Here is an 18,324-nt window from a genome sequence, read left to right as displayed (position 1 = left end):
CTGAGTGTGAGTTTGACACAGAATAGCCCTGTACTGAGTGTGACACAGAATAGCCCTGTACCGAGTGTGACACAGAATAGCCCTGTACTGAGTGTGAGTTTGACACAGAATAGTCCTGTACTGAGTGTGTGTGTGTGTGTGTGTGTGACACAGCATAGCCCTGTACTGAGTGTGTGTGTGACACAGAATAACCCTGTACTGTGTGTGTGTGTGTGTGTGTGAGACACAGAATAGCCCTGTACTGTCTGTGTGACACAGAATAGCCCTGTACTAAGTGCAAGTGTGACACAGAATAGCCCTGTACTGAGTGCAAGTGTGACACAGAATAGCCCTGTACTAAGTGCAAGTGTGACACAGAATAGCCCTGTACTGTCTGTGTGACACAGAATAGCCCTGTACTAAGTGCAAGTGTGACACAGAATAGCCCTGTACTGAGTGCAAGTGTGACACAGAATAGCCCTGTACTAAGTGCAAGTGTGACACAGAATAGCCCTGTACTAAGTGCAAGTGTGACACAGAATAGCCCTGTACTGAGTGCAAGTGTGACACAGAATAGCCCTGTACTGTCTGTGTGACACAGAATAGCCCTGTACTGAGTGTGTGTGTGTGACACAGAATAGCCCTGTACTGAGTGTGTGTGTGACACAGAATAGCCCTGTACTGAGTGTGTGTGCTACACAGAATAGCCCTGTACGGAGTGTGTGTGCTACACAGAATAGCCCTGTACGGAGTGTGTGTGTGTGACACAGAATAGCCCTGTACTGAGTGTGTGTGTGTGACACAGAATAGCCCTGTACTGAGTGTGTGTGTGACACAGAATAGCCCTGTGTGTGTGTGTGACACAGAATAGCCCTGTGTGTGTGTGTGTGTGTGTGACAAAAAATAGCCCTGTACTGAGTGTGTGTGTGTGACACAAAATAGCCCTGTACTGAGTGTGTGTGTGTGACACAGAATAGCCCTGTACGGAGTGTGTGTGTGTGACACAGAATTGCCCTGTACTGAGTGTGTGTGTGACACAAAATAGCCCTGTACTGAGTGTGTGTGTGTGACAAAAAATAGCCCTGTACTGAGTGTGTGTGTGTGACAAAAAATAGCCCTGTACTGAGTGTGTGTGTGAGTGACACAGAATAGCCCTGTACTGTGTATGACACAGAATAGCCCTGTATTGTGTGTGACACAGAATAGCCCTGTACTGAGTGAGTGTGTGTGTGTGTGTGTGTGACACAGAATAGCCCTGTACTGAGTGTGTGTGACAAAAAATAGCCCTGTACTGAGTGTGTGTGTGTGTGTGTGACACAATATAGCCCTGTACTGAGTGTGTGTGTGTGACAAAAAATAGCCCTGTACTGAGTGTGTGTGTGTGTGACAAAAAATAGCCCTGTACTGAGTGTGTGTGTGTGTGACACAAAATAGCCCTGTACTGAGTGTGTGTGTGTGTGTGACAAAAAATAGCCCTGTACTGAGTGTGTGTGTGTGACACAAAATAGCCCTGTACTGAGTGTGTGTGTGTGTGTGACACAAAATAGCCCTGTACTGAGTGTGTGTGTGTGTGACAAAAAATAGCCCTGTACTGAGTGTGTGTGTGTGTGTGTGACACAAAATAGCCCTGTACTGAGTGTGTGTGTGTGTGACACAAAATAGCCCTGTACAGAGTGTGTGTGTGAGTGACACAGAATAGCCCTGTACTGTGTGTGACATTGAATAGCCCTGTACTGAGTGTGTGTGTGTGTGTGTGTGTGACACAGAATAGCCCTGTACTGAGTGTGTGTATGAGACACAAAATAGCCCTGTACTGAGTGTGTGTATGTGTGACAAAAAATAGCCCTGTACTGAGTGTGTGTGTGACACAAAATAGCCCTGTACTGAGTGTGTGTGTGTGTGTGACACAATATAGCCCTGAACTGAGTGTGTGTGTGTGACAAAAACTAGCCCTGTACTGAGTGTGTGTGTGTGTGTGACAAAAAATAGCCCTGTATTGAGTGTGTGTGTGACACAAAATAGCCCTGTACAGAGTGTGTGTGTGTGTGACACAGAATAGCCCTGTAGTAAGTGTGTGTGTGAGTGACACAGAATAGCCCTGTACGGAGTGTGTGTGTGTGACACAGAATAGCCCTGTACTGAGTGTGTGTGTGACACAGAAAAGCCCTGTACTGAGTGTGTGTGCGACACAGAATCGCCCTGTACTGTGTATGACACAGAATAGCCCTGTATTGTGTGTGACACAGAATAGCCCTGTACTGAGTGAGTGTGTGTGTGACACAGAATAGCCCTGTACTGAGTGTGTGTGACAAAAAATAGCCCTGTACTGAGTGTGTGTGTGTGTGTGTGTGACACAAAATAGCTTTGTACCGAGTGTGTGTGTGTGTGTGACAAAAAATAGCCCTGTACTGAGTGTGTGTGTGTGTGACACAAAATAGCCCTGTACAGAGTGTGTGTGTGAGTGACACAGAATAGCCCTGTATTGTGTGTGACATTGAATAGCCCTGTACTGAGTGTGTGTGTGTGTGACACAGAATAGCCCTGTACTGAGTGTGTGTGTGACACAGAAAAGCCCTGTACTGAGTGTGTGTGTGTGTGTGTGTGTGTGTGTGTGTGTGTGTGTGTGTGTGTGTGTGTGTGTGACACAGAATCGCCCTGTACTGAGTGTGTGTGTGGCACAGAATAGCCCTATACTGAGTGTGTGTGTGGCACAGAATAGCCCTATACTGAGTGTGTGTGTGGCACAGAATAGCCCTGTACTGAGTGTGTGTGTGTGGCACAGAATAGCCCTGTACTGAGTGTGTGCGTGTGACACAGAATAGCCCTGTACTGAGTGTGTGCGTGTGACACAGAATAGCCCTGTACTGAGTGTGTGCGTGTGACACAGAATAGCCCTGTACTGAGTGTGTGCGTGTGACACAGAATAGCCCTGTACTGAGTGTGTGCGTGTGACACAGAATAGCCCTGTACTGAGTGTGTGTGTGTGACACAGAATAGCCCTGTACTGAGTGTGTGTGACACAGAATAGCCCTGTACTGAGTGTGTGTGTGACACAGAATAGCCCTGTACTGAGTGTGTGTGTGACACAGAAAAGCCCTGTACTGAGTGTGTGTGTGTGTGACACAGAATCGCCCTGTACTGAGTGTGTGTGTGGCACAGAATAGCCCTGTACTGAGTGTGTGTGTGGCACAGAATAGCCCTGTACTGAGTGTGTGCGTGTGACACAGAATAGCCCTGTACTGAGTGTGTGCGTGTGACACAGAATAGCCCTGTACTGAGTGTGTGCGTGTGACACAGAATAGCCCTGTACTGAGTGTGTGCGTGTGACACAGAATAGCCCTGTACTGAGTGTGTGCGTGTGACACAGAATAGCCCTGTACTGAGTGTGTGTGTGTGTGACACAGAATAGCCCTGTACTGAGTGTGTGTGTGTGTGACACAGAATAGCCCTGTACTGAGTGTGTGTGTGTGTGACACAGAATAGCCCTGTACTGAGTGTGTGTGTGTGTGACACAGAATAGCCCTGTACTGAGTGTGACACAGAATAGCCCTGTACTGAGTGTGTGTGTGACACAGAAAAGCCCTGTACTGAGTGTGTGTGTGACACAGAAAAGCCCTGTACTGAGTGTGTGTGTAACACAGAAAAGCCCTGTACTGAGTGTGTGTGTGTGTGTGTGTGTGACACAGAATCGCCCTGTACTGAGTGTGTGTGTGGCACAGAATAGCCCTATACTGAGTGTGTGTGTGGCACAGAATAGCCCTGTACTGAGTGTGTGTGTGGCACAGAATAGCCCTGTACTGAGTGTGTGCGTGTGACACAGAATAGCCCTGTACTGAGTGTGTGTGTGTGTGACACAGAATAGCCCTGTACTGAGTGTGTGCGTGTGACACAGAATAGCCCTGTACTGAGTGTGTGCGTGTGACACAGAATAGCCCTGTACTGAGTGTGTGCGTGTGACACAGAATAGCCCTGTACTGAGTGTGTGCGTGTGACACAGAATAGCCCTGTACTGAGTGTGTGTGTGTGACACAGAATAGCCCTGTACTGAGTGTGTGCGTGTGACACAGAATAGCCCTGTACTGAGTGTGTGCGTGTGACACAGAATAGCCCTGTACTGAGTGTGTGCGTGTGACACAGAATAGCCCTGTACTGAGTGTGTGCGTGTGACACAGAATAGCCCTGTACTGAGTGTGTGCGTGTGACACAGAATAGCCCTGTACTGAGTGTGTGTGTGTGTGACACAGAATAGCCCTGTACCGAGTGTGTGTGTGTGTGACACAGAATAGCCCTGTACTGAGTGTGTGTGTGACACAGAAAAGCCCTGTACTGAGTGTGTGTGTGTGTGTGTGTGTGTGACACAGAATCGCCCTATACTGAGTGTGTGTGTGGCACAGAATAGCCCTATACTGAGTGTGTGTGTGGCACAGAATAGCCCTATACTGAGTGTGTGTGTGTGTGACACAGAATAGCCCTGTACTGAGTGTGTGTGTGTGTGACACAGAATAGCCCTGTACTGAGTGTGTGTGTGACACAGAATAGCCCTGTACTGAGTGTGTGTGTGACACAGAAAAGCCCTGTACTGAGTGTGTGTGTGACACAGAATCGCCCTGTACTGAGTGTGTGTGTGTGTGACACAGAATCGCCCTGTACTGAGTGTGTGTGTGTGTGACACAGAATAGCCCTGTACTGAGTGTGTGTGTGACACAGAATAGCCCTGTACTGAGTGTGTGTGTGTGTGTGTGACACAGAATAGCCCTGTACTGAGTGTGTGTGTGACACAGAATAGCCCTGTACTGAGTGTGTGTGTGTGTGTGTGTGTGTGTGTGTGTGACACAGAATAGCCCTGTACTGAGTGTGTGTGTGTATGTATGTATGTGTGTGTTTTCTGTTAGTGTCTCTGGTGTGATTGTGTGTGTGTGTGTATGTGTATGTATGTGTTTGTTTTCTGTGAGTGTCTCTGGTGTGGGTGTCTGAGTGTGTGTGTGTGTGTGTGTGTGTGTTTTCTGTGAGTGTCTCTGGTGTGGGTGTGTGTGTGTGTGTATGTATGTATGTATGTGTGTGTTTTCTGTGAGTGTCTCTGATGTATGTGTGTGTTTTCTGTGAGTGTCTCTGGTGTGTGTGTGTATGTATGTATGTATGTATGTATGTATGTATGTATGTATGTATGTGTTTTCTGTGAGTGTCTCTGGTGTGGGTGTCTGTGAGTGTGTGTTTTCTGAGGCTGTCTCTGTGGGTGTTTCCTTGGGTGTATGTGCAAGTTTGAGTTTGTGTGTGTCCATTGTCTGCTCCTTTTTAGGACATTTTGACCTTACTACTGAGTTGTGTGTTTGTGTTTTACTACCTTCACAACATTTCCAAGTTTGACTACACTTAAAGGGACAGTTCACCTAAAAAATTTCTCCCATTTAAATTGTTCCCAATTTTACAAGTAGCTCCTTTACCCCTATTTTGGCCTTTGAAATAGCTGATTTAGCTTGTGGTTTCCCCACCTATACTGAAAGTTTTTATATTGGAGTCTCAGCTATTGAATAGCCTAAGTAAACACAGCCAGCAGAAGAGATTACACTCACAATGGGGTGCAGGATAGTTAAGTAATAAAATGATAATTGTCCATTGTTCTCTCTTTGTATTGAGGATTGGTGTTTCAGGACAAATATAAGATAAGGAAGCCTGTGTGTGTACACAAAGTGATAACATAATGAGATCTGATATTCGAGCCATTGTAATAGGCTGTGGTTTAAAAGCACAAACCCAGCTACTTCATATACACAAACATGCAAATGCTATTTCACATACATGTTCTACTCTGCAGCTGGTATAATAAGTCATTGCAAATACATTCATATAAAAGCAATGTTACAGTGTACTGTCCCTTTAAGAATAAAGTGCATATATGTTTTAGGCACTTGGTCAGAAATTACACGTCAAAGTGGGGGGCTGATCATTGGTTAAGTAAGGGGTAAATTTCTAGTGGGGGCCCCGTTTACAAGTATTGGCAAAAATGTTTAGTAAAAGGTACCACAGTTTTACTGTTAATATTTTTTGTGCATGTGAAGTATAGCTAAATATCCTCAGTGTACCAACATTTTAAATACTGCAGCTGCTCAGATAGCTAGTGGGGCTTGTATCATGTCAGCAATTAACAAAATTAGTTATTACCAGATGGTACATTTATCTAAGGCTCTCTGAGCAAGTGCTGCGTTTAAAATGCTGGTGCACGGTGCATACTTAAAGGGACATTCCAAACAAAATTGGAATCCACATGGATGCATTTCAGTTTTGAATAGAAGCATTTATGTAATATTAGTCCTAAAGCCCGTATGCTCTCTCTCTCCCCATTCTTTTGCTCTCTCTCTATCCCCCCCTCTTTTGCTCTCTCTCTCCCCATTCTTTTGCTCTCTCTCTATCCCCCCCTCTTTTGCTCTCTCTATCCCCCCAACCTCTTTTGCTCTCTCTATCCCCTCCTCTTTTGATCTCTCTCTATCCCCCCCTCTTTTGATCTCTCTCTATCCCCCCCTCTTTTGCTCTCTCTCTATCCCCCCAACCTCTTTTGGTCTCTCTCTATCCCCCCAACCTCTTTTGGTCTCTCTCTATCCCCCCAACCTCTTTTGGTCTCTCTCTATCCCCCCAACCTCTTTTGGTCTCTCTCTATCCCCCCAACCTCTTTTGCTCTCTCTCTATCCCCCCCACCTCTTTTGCTCTCTCTCTATCCCCCCCTCTTTTGCTCTCTCTCTATCCCCCCTTCTTTTGCTCTCTGGTCAGTGTGTTGAAGGCCAGGTGTGTTTGTCCTTGTGCTGTTTCTACTGCGCATGACAGCTGTGGACAAACACACCTTTTATATTATAGAATACATGTATTAGCAAAAAAACTAAAATGTATCCATGTGGATTCTAATTATGGCTGGAATGTCCCTTTAACCCCTTAACGACCAACGACGTAAGGGGTACGTCCTGCAAAAAAATGCAGCTAACGACCGAGGACGTACGTCGGTCTTTGAAAGCGGTGGAAGCGATCCTGATTGCTTCCAGCCGCTTTCCTGTTATTGCAGTGATGCCTCGATATTGAGGCATCCTGCAATAACAGTTTTTAGCCATCCGATGCAGAGAGAGACACTCTGTGGCCCTCTCTGCATCGGACATCGATGGCCGTGATCGTTGGTGGGTGAGAGCCGATGTGGGAGGCGGGTGGGCGGCCATCGGTGTGAGCAATCAGTCAAAGGGGGGGGTCACGGGGGAGTCACCGGGAGCGATTGGCGCGCGCGGGGCGGGAGCGGGTGGGAACCGCTACACTATGGAACATTTGGGAAAATAAAGTGGGAGAGAGGAGGAAGGGAATTGGGATCTACGGGATCTGGGAGGGGGTGGGAGAAGCTACACTACAGAAAAATAGTGAAAAGTGGGGGGGGGGGGGGAAACATTTTATTGTAAACTGGGTACTGGCAGACAGCTGCTGGTACCCAAGATGGCACAAATAAGGTAGAGGAGGGGGGGGGGGGTCCTACAGCCTCGAATATGCTCTAAAAAAATATATATATATATTAAAAACAAAAACTTTTATTTTCTGACAGTACTTAAGATGGCGGGGACAATTGTGGGATGGGAGAGGAAAGAGAGCTGCTTGGGAGGGATCAGGGGGTGGGATGTGTCAGGTGGGAGGCTTATCTCTACACTAAAGCTAAAATTAACCCTGCAAGCTCACTACAAACTCCCTAATTAACCCCTTAACTGCTGGGCATAATACACGTGTGGTGCGCAGTGGCATTTAGCGGCCTTCTAATTACCAAAAAGCAACGTCTAAGCCATATATATCTGATATTTCTGAACAAAGGGGATCCCAGAGAAGCATTTACAACCATTTATGCCATAACTGCACAAGCTGTTTGTAAATAATTTCAGTGAGAAACCTAAAGTTTGTGAACAAATTTGTGAAAAAGTGAAAGATTTTTTTTTATTTGATCGCATTTGGCAGTGAAATGGTGGCATGAAATATACCAAAATGGGCCTAGATCAATATTGTGGGTTGTCTACTACACTAAAGCTAAAATTAACCCTACAAGCTCCATAATTAACCCCTCCCCTGCTGGGCATAATACATGTACGGTGCACAGCGGCATTTAGCGTCCTTCTAATTACCAAAAAGCAACGCCAAAGCCATATATGTCTACTATTTCTGAACAAAGGGGATCCCAGAGAAGCATTTACAACCATTTATGCCATAATTGCACAAGCTGTTTGTAAATAATTTCAGTGAGAAACCTAAAGTTTGTGAACAAATTTGTGAAAAAGTGAAAGATTTTTTTCTTATTTGATTGCATTTGGCGGTGAAATGGTGGCATGAAATATACCAAAATGGGCCTAGATCAATATTTTGGGTTGTCTTAAAAAAAAAAAAATATATATATATATATATATATATATATATATATATATATATATATATATATATATATATATATATATATATATATATATAACACAAACACAAACACAGCAGAACTGTAAAAATAGCCTTGGTCCAAAACGGACAGAAAATGGAAAAGTGCTGTGGTCCTTAAGAGCTTAAGTATGCACCGTGAACCAGCATTATAAACACGGCACTGGTAATGACTCAATTTGTTAATTGGTGACATGAAATAACCCCCACTTGTGCTCTGAGCAGCTGTAGTATTAAAATGCTGGTGCGCTGAGAATATCTAGCTATGCTGCACATGCAGAGAAAAATTTTAACACTAAAACAGTGATAGCTTTTACTAGAAGCTTGTTTGCTAATACTTGTATATTGCAAATATGTTTCTATTTGAAGATGTAGTTCATCTATGTGCATTTCAATTAAACCGGAATGTCCCTTTAATTCCTGCTGTGAAGTTAAACACAAGCACAGGGCCTGGCACACAGCGATATAATTAGTGACCTGCGCAGGAAGTCTCACTGCAGTTATCGTGTCCACAGCCTACATACAAGAGATAAGCCAGTAAGCTACAATGCGACTGTACAGTTCACTGCTTACATCACTGTGCATAGTGTGCCTGGCTCTGTACAAGTGTTGTCCAATGGGAAAACCCAAAGAGCGCACTGTTCTAGTGTAAATGTCCCATAAATAAGAGGAACCATAGGCTGTATCACCCAGGGGCAAGGGACGAGAAGGTGCACAGTACAAACGAGTACGTTTTCAGCCGCTTTACAATATTGATAGACCCGTCAGTTACACATAACCGTAATGCTCTGGTGTAAATGAATTGCTATGAAGTTTGCATTTAGGATGTTTCTTGTCCTTTAATGATGCGCAGTAAGACCACTATGCAAAATACCAACAAAATACTCCCTAAATTACAGTCTGTTATCCTTTCTGCTGACGCCAAACAACTGAGATTTTGTCAACAAGCCCGGTCGTCCCTAGACTGAAAGGGATACGAAACCCAAATTTTTTCTTTCATGATTGAGATAAAGTATGCGATTTTAAACAAATGTTTAATTTACGTCTATTATCAATTGTTTAGGAGCCGGACAATTTCTGGAGCAGAATATAGCAGCAGTTTTGCCAGAGCACTAGATGGCAGCATTATCCCCTGCCATTTAGTGCTCCAGATGCCTACCTAGGTATTTTTTCAACACAGAATATTATGTAATGAAGCAAATTTGATAATAGAAATAAATTGGAACCTTTTTTTTTTTTAGTCTGCTCTGTCTGAATCACAAAAGAAATGATATGGTTTTCCTATCCCTTTAATGTGGTCTAGAGCTATCCTATAAGTGCTGAAAATGATGCTGAACATCTGGGTTGTGAGAATTTCCCAGTCGAGTTGACAAGGTTATACTTTCGGTGCTAAATACACATGCCCGCTCCTGAGCCTACCTCAAGTTACAACAAAGAGATCAGTTTGATAATACAAGTAAACTTGCTCTGTATTGTACAATGTAAATAAACCAGCAGCTTCATCTCACAGTCACTAGTACACTGACAAGGGACCACAGGTGACAGATGTGACGCCGTATCTCAATCTCCTGGCAATGTGCCCGCTGCTGATGAGTCATAAGTAGGCGACAGATGTGACGGGGTATCTCAGGGCATGAGTCATATGTAGGTGCCAGATGTGACGTCATATCTCAGGGCAATCTCCTGGCAATGTGCCCGCTGCTGATGAGTCATAAGTAGGCGACAGATGTGACGCCGTATCTCAGGGCAATCTCCTGGCAATGTGCCCGCTGCTGATGAGTCATAAGTAGGCGACAGATGTGACGCCGTATCTCAGGGCAATCTCCTGGCAATGTGCCCGCTGCTGATGAGTCATAAGTAGGCGACAGATGTGACGCCGTATCTCAGGGCAATCTCCTGGCAATGTGCCCGCTGCTGATGAGTCATAAGTAGGCGACAGATGTGACGCCGTATCTCAGGGCAATCTCCTGGCAATGTGCCTGTCATGAGATGCAGGACATATGCAGGACACAGCAATGATGGTACAACTATTTTATTACAGAGCATAGCAATACACATTCAGACAGGTTGATTGTACTAAACTAACTGCGACACAGACACCGGACCTAAGCCCCGCCCACATGCTAGTGACATCACATCCTGCTATCATCACATCTTCCCCTTTTTCAAAGGCAAAGCATACATTTGCATATATTAAATAACAAGGTACACCAACAGGGTATACAACAACATTTTGTTTTAGAACATTATAAAAACAGATAGATTAGAAAACATGAACAAATAAATTACATCCTGACTTGGACATCGGAGTAGACTACCCTAGTCCACAGTGACCATGGGATTATTCTGCCCATACTTCCGGTCACTGTTCTAGCTAAAGTCAGTCCCTGTATCGGGCCGGAAGCCTCACCACTCTTCCGCTTGATGTAACTTTGCATGGACTGTCCTCTGATACAGAAGATGGTGAACAAGAGTCTGCTGGAGGCAAAGATATATCCCCGCTATGATCTTGCTGAGGGGAAGGCACCTCTCTTAGAACAGGAGATCCCACCGGCGGTGGTACTGAGGTATCCGGTTCCAGACTCTCAGGTACAGGCTGAAGATGTCTTCGGTTACGGCGTGTAACCGTCCCTCCCTCTGTAAGGACTGTGTAAGACCTTGGTTCTGGAGAGCGGCCCACTACCGTAGCAGGCGTCTTCCATTTCTTCTCATCATCCAGTTTAATTCTGACACTTTGGCCCGCTTTCAGTTCCTGTAAAGGCCTGACAGAATGTCTCCTGTCGTAGAAGAAACGATAACCCTTTTTGGCCTCTTCATCCCTCCTAAGGACTTCGTCCCGAGGAACAGGGCCAGGCGGCTTGAAGACACCCACTGAGGGTAAAGTGGTGCGAATCTGGCGTCCTAGCATCAGCTGTGCCGGGCTAAACCCGGTGGCTTGAATGGGCGTCGCCCTGTATGACAAGAGGGCTAGGTACGGTTCAGATTGCTTTAGGATGAATTTTGTTGTTTGAACTGCCCTTTCAGCCATTCCGTTGGCCTGCGGATAATGTGGACTTGACGTGGAATGTACAAAATCATATTCCCTGCTGAAAGCACTGAACTCTGTAGAAGCGAACTGCATGCCATTATCACTCACCAGCTCCATTGGAATGCCCCAGCGGGCGAACAAGCTCTTCAGGCGAAAGATAACGGCCTGACTTGTGATATCATTCAGGGGTGCTATTTCCAAATACCTGGAATAGTAGTCGATAACAACAAGAAACTTTTTCCCGTGCAGTTCGCACAAATCAGCAGCTATTTTCTGCCACGGCCCCGCAGGCAGCGGAGTAGACATTAAGGGCTCCCTTCTCTGAGTAGGCCGGCGTTCCCGGCAAAAGGCACATTTAGACACAAGATTTGCAATGTCGGAGCTGATCCCAGGCCACCACACAGCTGTAGCTGCTCTTTCTCTGCACTTTGTAATGCCTAAGTGGCCATCATGAATCCTGTTTAACATCTCCTTCCTCATGCTGACAGGAATTACAATACGGTCTTGGAACAGCACCAACCCCTCCAGCTCCGTGAGCTGCGACCTCTCTGGCTGGTAAGCATTTAAAGACATCCAGGCTGCCCGGCTCTCGGGCCAGCCATCTCTTATGTACTTTATAACTTCTTGCAGATCTGTGTCCAAATATGTCTCTTTCTTTATCTCTTCCAGTTTCCTTGAAGAAATGGACTTAGAGGCCAGAACTGAATCAACATACACTTTTACATCCGACTCTGTGGAGGATTCTTCAGCGGGAGCCTGGACAGTGTATCTGCCACAACCAGCTGCTTCCCCGGCACATGCACTGCCTGAACATTGAACCTGAGTAGTCTCATTAAAAGTCTCTGGCATCTCAAGGGTGTTTTGTCGATGTCATAAGAATTGATAAGAGGGACTAGCGGTTTGTGGTCAGTTTCCAGACTAAATTTCTCCAAACCCACTAGATAGCGCTGAAAGCGCTCACAGGCCCAAACTGCAGCCAGGCACTCTTTCTCAATTTGAGCGTATTTTGACTCCGCAGCCGTCAGTGTGCGGGAACAGTAGGCGATGGGCTGTAGTTTGTTGTCATTCAGTTGCAGGAGTGCAGCCCCCAACCCATAACTGCTTGCATCAGCACTAACCACAGTCTTTTTTGAAGGGTCGTAGAACCCCAGCACTGGGGCAGACCCCAGCAGGGACTTAGCATGCAGGAACGCTTTTTCTTGTGAGGGTCCCCAGACCCAGGCAACATCTTTCTTAAGCAACTCTGTGATAGGGTGCAAAACTGTAAATAAATCTGGAAGAAACTTGCCCACGTAATTTACAAGGCCCAATATCTGTCTCAGCTCATGTACATCAGAAGGGCTTTTCATCTGTTCGATAGCCCGAATTTTCTCGGGGTCCGGCTTGATGCCATCCCCGTTGATGATATGCCCAAAGTAGCATAATTCAGTTTTCCTAAAATGACATTTTTCTTTATTCAGCTTCAGCCCAGACTCTTTGATAGCCTGCAGCACACAACTCAAACGCTGATCATGCTCCTCCACTGTAGACCCATACACTAGAATGTCGTCCATGACGACTGCTGTGCCCACGTGGCCACTCAGGAGAGAACTCATTTCCCTCTGAAAGATCTCAGGAGCGGAGGATATCCCAAAGGGACGTCTGCAGAAACAGAACCGACCTACCGGAGTGATAAAGGTAGTCAGTTTGCGGCACTTTGGATCCAGGGGGATCTGCCAAAAGCCGCTAGAAGCGTCTAATGTGGAAAAGAACTTCGCCCCAGCCAACTTCGGGGCTATATCTTCCAGTGTCGGCAGCACAAATCTCTCCCTCTTTACTGCCTCATTCAACCTTTTCAGGTCCACACAGATGCGCACCTTTCCGTTTTTCTTTGCAACTGGAACAATGGGGGCACACCAATCAGTTGCTTCAACAACCTCTTCAATAACCCCCATAGACTTCATGCGCATGAGCTCTTTCTCCACTTGAGGCATGAGCGGGAACGGAATTCTACGAGGAGTAGAAATACTGTACGGGACTGCGTCACTTTTAAGTGCTATACGGACAGGTTTGCAGCTCAGTAGGCCCAACTAGCCAAACATATCTTCAGAGATCTCATTCACTCTGGCCACGAGGCCCAAGTCACAGGCTGCTTTTCTGCTCAATAAACTGTTAACACACTGACCTCGGATCACATGCACCCACATGGTGAACTTCCTTTGTTTGTACTCACAGCTGGCCAGAAATTTCCCCACACAATCAATGCGGCCACCAGGACTATGAACATTTGTAGTAACCTTCGCCAGCTGGGGCTGTCGAGGCAGTTTCATAAATTCAGCAAAAGACATTACAGTGATATCAGCTCCTGTGTCAATCTTAAAATCAACATTGGCTCCCATTACAGTAAAGGTAACTTTCCAATCTTCCTCTGAGCTTGTCCGTTCCACAACAGACCCCACAAAAGACACTTCCTGACCCTCCTGGTCACTGTCCACCTGCATCTCCTTAATGTATTCAGTTTTACACACCACTTCAAAATGGCCTATTCTGTTACATTTTCTGCATCTTTTATCTCTGGCCGGGCATATAGCACTCTGATCATGAGCCCGGTAGCACCGTGTGCATCGGCCATGTTGCGCCCATCCACTTCTAGGCCTTTCCAGTACTTTAGATCTACCGCTCACACTGTGCCTTTCACTAGTAATTTTCCTAGACTGTTGCACTTCATCCACAATACTCTCAGACCTCAGATCAGCACTTTGCTTTTTCACCAGTTCACTCTGGCGGGCCATCCTAATAGCCCCGTCTAACGTTAAATCAGGCTCTAACTGCAGCTTCAGGGAGACTTCAGCATCTGCAATTCCAATAACTATTCTGTCTCTGATTTGCTCTTCTTTAGCAACACCAAACTCACAGAATTCAGCTAATTCATACAGGCTGCGCACAAATGACTCCACAGATTCTCCCACACGCTGATTACGTTTGTGAAAACAAGCTCTCTCATGAATCACATTTCTTTTGGGCACAAAGTGGGCACTGAGTTTATCCATAACTATATCAAAGTTAACTTCTTCCCCTTCTTGGAAAGTAAAAGCATTGAACACTGGCTCTACATCTTTCCCCATAGAGTATAAAAGAGAATTAACTTGTACTTCACCACTCTCCTTGTTCAGTTTGGAAGCAATCCTGAAGCGCTGAAACCGCTGACGCCATGTGGGCCAAGCTGCAGGCTGAGAAAAGTCAAAAGGCTCAGGTGGGGTAAACTTTGACATCGTCATCATCAGAAACAGAAGCGTAGTCCAGAACTTCTGACACCATGTCATGAGATGCAGGACATATGCAGGACACAGCAATGATGGTACAACTCTATTTTATTACAGAGCATAGCAATACACATCCAGACAGGTTGATTGTACTAAACTAACTGCGACACAGACACCGGACCTAAGCCCCGCCCACATGCTAGTGACATCACATCCTGCTATCATCACAGTGCCCGCTGCTGATGAGTCATAAGTAGGCGACAGATGTGACGGGGTATCTCAGGGCATGAGTCATATGTAGGTGCCCTGTTCCAGTTGTACAGCATGAGGCTGAGCTACTGAATCTGTCAGCCTAAACTTTACTCAGCAGCTAAATTCTACCTCTGCACTGGAAAGCAATGTATGTGCTTGCATCAAATGTGCTAAAAGCAAATAACATCAGGTAATATACGCAATTCATTTCTAACATTTATTAATCAGCAGAGAACGGATTTATTAATCACTTTCTACCAAATCTCCCTACTTCAACACAAGCTCAAAACATATCAGCCCTTGATAATTAAAGGGACAGCTGCTATATTCTATATATGTAGAATCCGTGCTAAACTGAACGCTGCTGCTGCTCATTGGGCCCTAATCGGGATTATTTGATATATCTATAAATTCCTTTCATGATAATTTGTCATCCCCAGCCTACAACTGATAGAATACTAACAAAGATACTAATGGATACAAAGATTAATTATATCTTGTGTAGCCAATGACATTATCAAGACTATGGTAACAAAATCTTACATAAAGGCACAAGCAAAAACTGTCAAGAGAATAAAACAAAGTTCACATAGGTTTTATCAGTTGGATTACATTTATGTGTTCATTAAAGTGTGTAGTTTTAAGACCAGAGACCCTACATCTCTATGTGTTTAACCTCTGCAAGCAGAAGTACTGCTCAGGAGCCACAGAGCACTGCTAGTCCTGAGTGGAAACGGACACTGATCCAAACAGCAGCGCTGGTCACACGACCCAGCTGCATAACTTGGGCTGCTGATTGGATCAATGTCCGTTTCCACTGGGGACAAACAGTGCCCTGTGGTTCTCACAAAGCACTTATACTATGTGTTTAACCCTTTTGCACATAGAAGTGCCAGATCCCTAGTCTTAAAGTCACATGCTCTTATGAATTAGAGCACTACAATGGCCCTTTAAGCTATGTTTAGTTCAACTACTGCATTCATATATCTACCACCTGATCACAACACACAGACTGTCAGTAACATCACAGCTCTTCCCCAAAACTGTCAGGGGACATAACTGACGGCCACTAGCTCTCAGATGGCACAACCTATACTCCCAAGCAGTCAGATGACATCACAGCCTTTTCCCCAAGCAGTCAGATGACATCACAGCCTTTTCCCCAAGCAGTCAGATGACATCACAGCCTTTTCCCCAAGCAGTCAGATGACATCACAGCCTTTTCAACAAGCAGTCAGATGATATCACAGGCCTCTAAACAGTCAGATGACATCACGACCCTCTCCCCAAGCAGTCAGAGGACATCACAACCCTCTCCCCAAGCAGTCAGAGGACATCACAACCCTCTCCCCAAGCAGCCAGAGGACATCACAACCCTCTCCCCAAGCAGCCAGAGGACATCACAACCCTCTCCCCAAGCAGTCAGAGGACATCACAACCCTCTCCGCAAGCAGTCAGAGGACATCACAACCCTCTCCCCAAGCAGTCAGAGGACATCACAACCCTCTCCCCAAGCAGTCAGAGGACATCACAACCCTCTCCCCAAGCAGCCAGATGACATCACAACCCTCTCCCCAAGCAGCCAGATGACATCACAACCCTCTCCCCAAGCAGCCAGAGGACATCACAACCCTCTCCCCAAGCAGCCAGAGGACATCACAACCCTCTCCCCAAGCAGTCAGAGGACATCACAACGCTCTCCCCAAGCAGCCAGATGACATCACAACCCTCTCCCCAAGCAGCCAGATGACATCACAACCCTCTCCCCAAGCAGCCAGATGACATCACAACCCTCTCCCCAAGCAGCCAGATGACATCACAACCCTCTCCCCAAGCAGCCAGATGACATCACAACCCTCTCCCCAAGCAGCCAGATGACATCACAACCCTCTCCCCAAGCAGTCAGAGGACATCACAACCCTCTCCCCAAGCAGCCAGATGACATCACAACCCTCTCCCCAAGCAGCCAGATGACATCACAACCCTCTCCCCAAGCAGTCATGTGTGTTTGTATAGTGTCAGAGGACATCACAAGCAGTCAGAGGACATCACAACCCTCTCCCCAAGCAGCCAGATGACATCACAACGCTCTCCCCAAGCAGCCAGATGACATCACAACCCTCTCCCCAAGCAGTCAGAGGACATCACAACCCTCTCCCCAAGCAGTCATGTGTGTTTGTATAGTGTCAGAGGACATCACAAGCAGTCAGATGACATCACAACCCTCTCCCCAAGCAGCCAGATGACATCACAACCCTCTCCCCAAGCAGCCAGATGACATCACAACGCTCTCCCCAAGCAGCCAGATGACATCACAACCCTCTCCCCAAGCAGTCAGAGGACATCACAACCCTCTCCCCAAGCAGCCAGATGACATCACAACCTCCCTCCTCTCAAATGGATACCAGCTCAAGTGCCCTCTTGGTTTTACTGTTTCAGGCTAAAATATGACATCACTGCCCCAGGACCATAAGTATCTCAGTGTTTCTCAAGTACCCCCAACAGGCCAGGTTTTCATTATAGCTGAACTAGAGCACAGGTGAAATAATTAGCTGATCAGTAACCATGGTAACTCACCCATCAGCTGATTATTTCACCTCTAGTTGAGCTATAATAAAAACCTGGCCTTCTGTATCTCCCATCCTGTAACTGCCAGATGACATCATGGCGCTTCTCACACCTACGTGACCTGATACACACTGACCTGTGTGACCGCGCTCTGTCTGGCTCCCCGCTTCCCAGCTTCTCATCCTCAGCCGCCTGCATCCTGAATTATCCTCCTTCTGCTGCTGTCTCCGCGCTGCAACAAGAAGAACAGGCGGCGTGGGCGGGACTACATGTCCCATCATGCACCGCACAATACAGAACAGCTCCGAGACTACAATTCCCAATGTGCAATGCGCGACCATAAGCCTACAACTCCCAGCGGCTCTACTACTAACCATAAAGGTTATTATCATATTATGAGTCGTGTTCGTTTCTTTAGACGTATTCAATGTGCTGTGCGCGAGCGGCGCGTGCATGATATAGCACGTTGCACTGATTGCTGCAGATGCAGAGCTATAATTCCATTCTGTTAACCGTGACACAGTATGCGAGGTCTGTGCTCCAGGTCACACTACTGGGCAATACAATTACTATAAAATAAAATAAAAATTGTGCATTTGTGAACACTCAGATCCTGAAGGGTTGTGTGCATGTGTTTATATATGTGTGTAACGTGTATGTGTATATTGTGTGTCTGTATGTGTGTTTGTATAGTGTGTAATATGTGTGTGTGTGCATGTGTTTATATATGTGTGTAACGTGTATGTGTATATTGTGTGTCTATGTATAGTGTGTAATATGTGTGTGTGTGCATGTGTTTATACATGTGTGTAACGTGTATGT

The 18,324-nt window shown here is 46.0% G+C and overlaps 1 protein-coding gene across 1 annotated transcript in view; it reads right to left on the bottom strand.

Moving 5' to 3' along the window:
* LOC128655873 (uridine-cytidine kinase-like 1) overlaps window positions 1-17,772 on the bottom strand; it is a 226,687-nt gene extending 208,915 nt beyond the window's left edge. The window contains exon 1 of the mRNA XM_053709457.1: window positions 17,639-17,772. Within this exon, the coding sequence (XP_053565432.1) occupies window positions 17,639-17,700 (62 nt within the window). The 5' untranslated portion in view covers window positions 17,701-17,772. The remainder of the gene's footprint in view (window positions 1-17,638) is intronic.
* Window positions 17,773-18,324: the final 552 nt, after the last annotated feature.

Source organism: Bombina bombina, chromosome 4 (assembly GCF_027579735.1).
Source record: "Bombina bombina isolate aBomBom1 chromosome 4, aBomBom1.pri, whole genome shotgun sequence".
Classification (NCBI taxonomy): Eukaryota; Metazoa; Chordata; class Amphibia; order Anura; family Bombinatoridae; genus Bombina; species Bombina bombina.
This window is presented reverse-complemented; position numbering and strand designations above follow the sequence as displayed.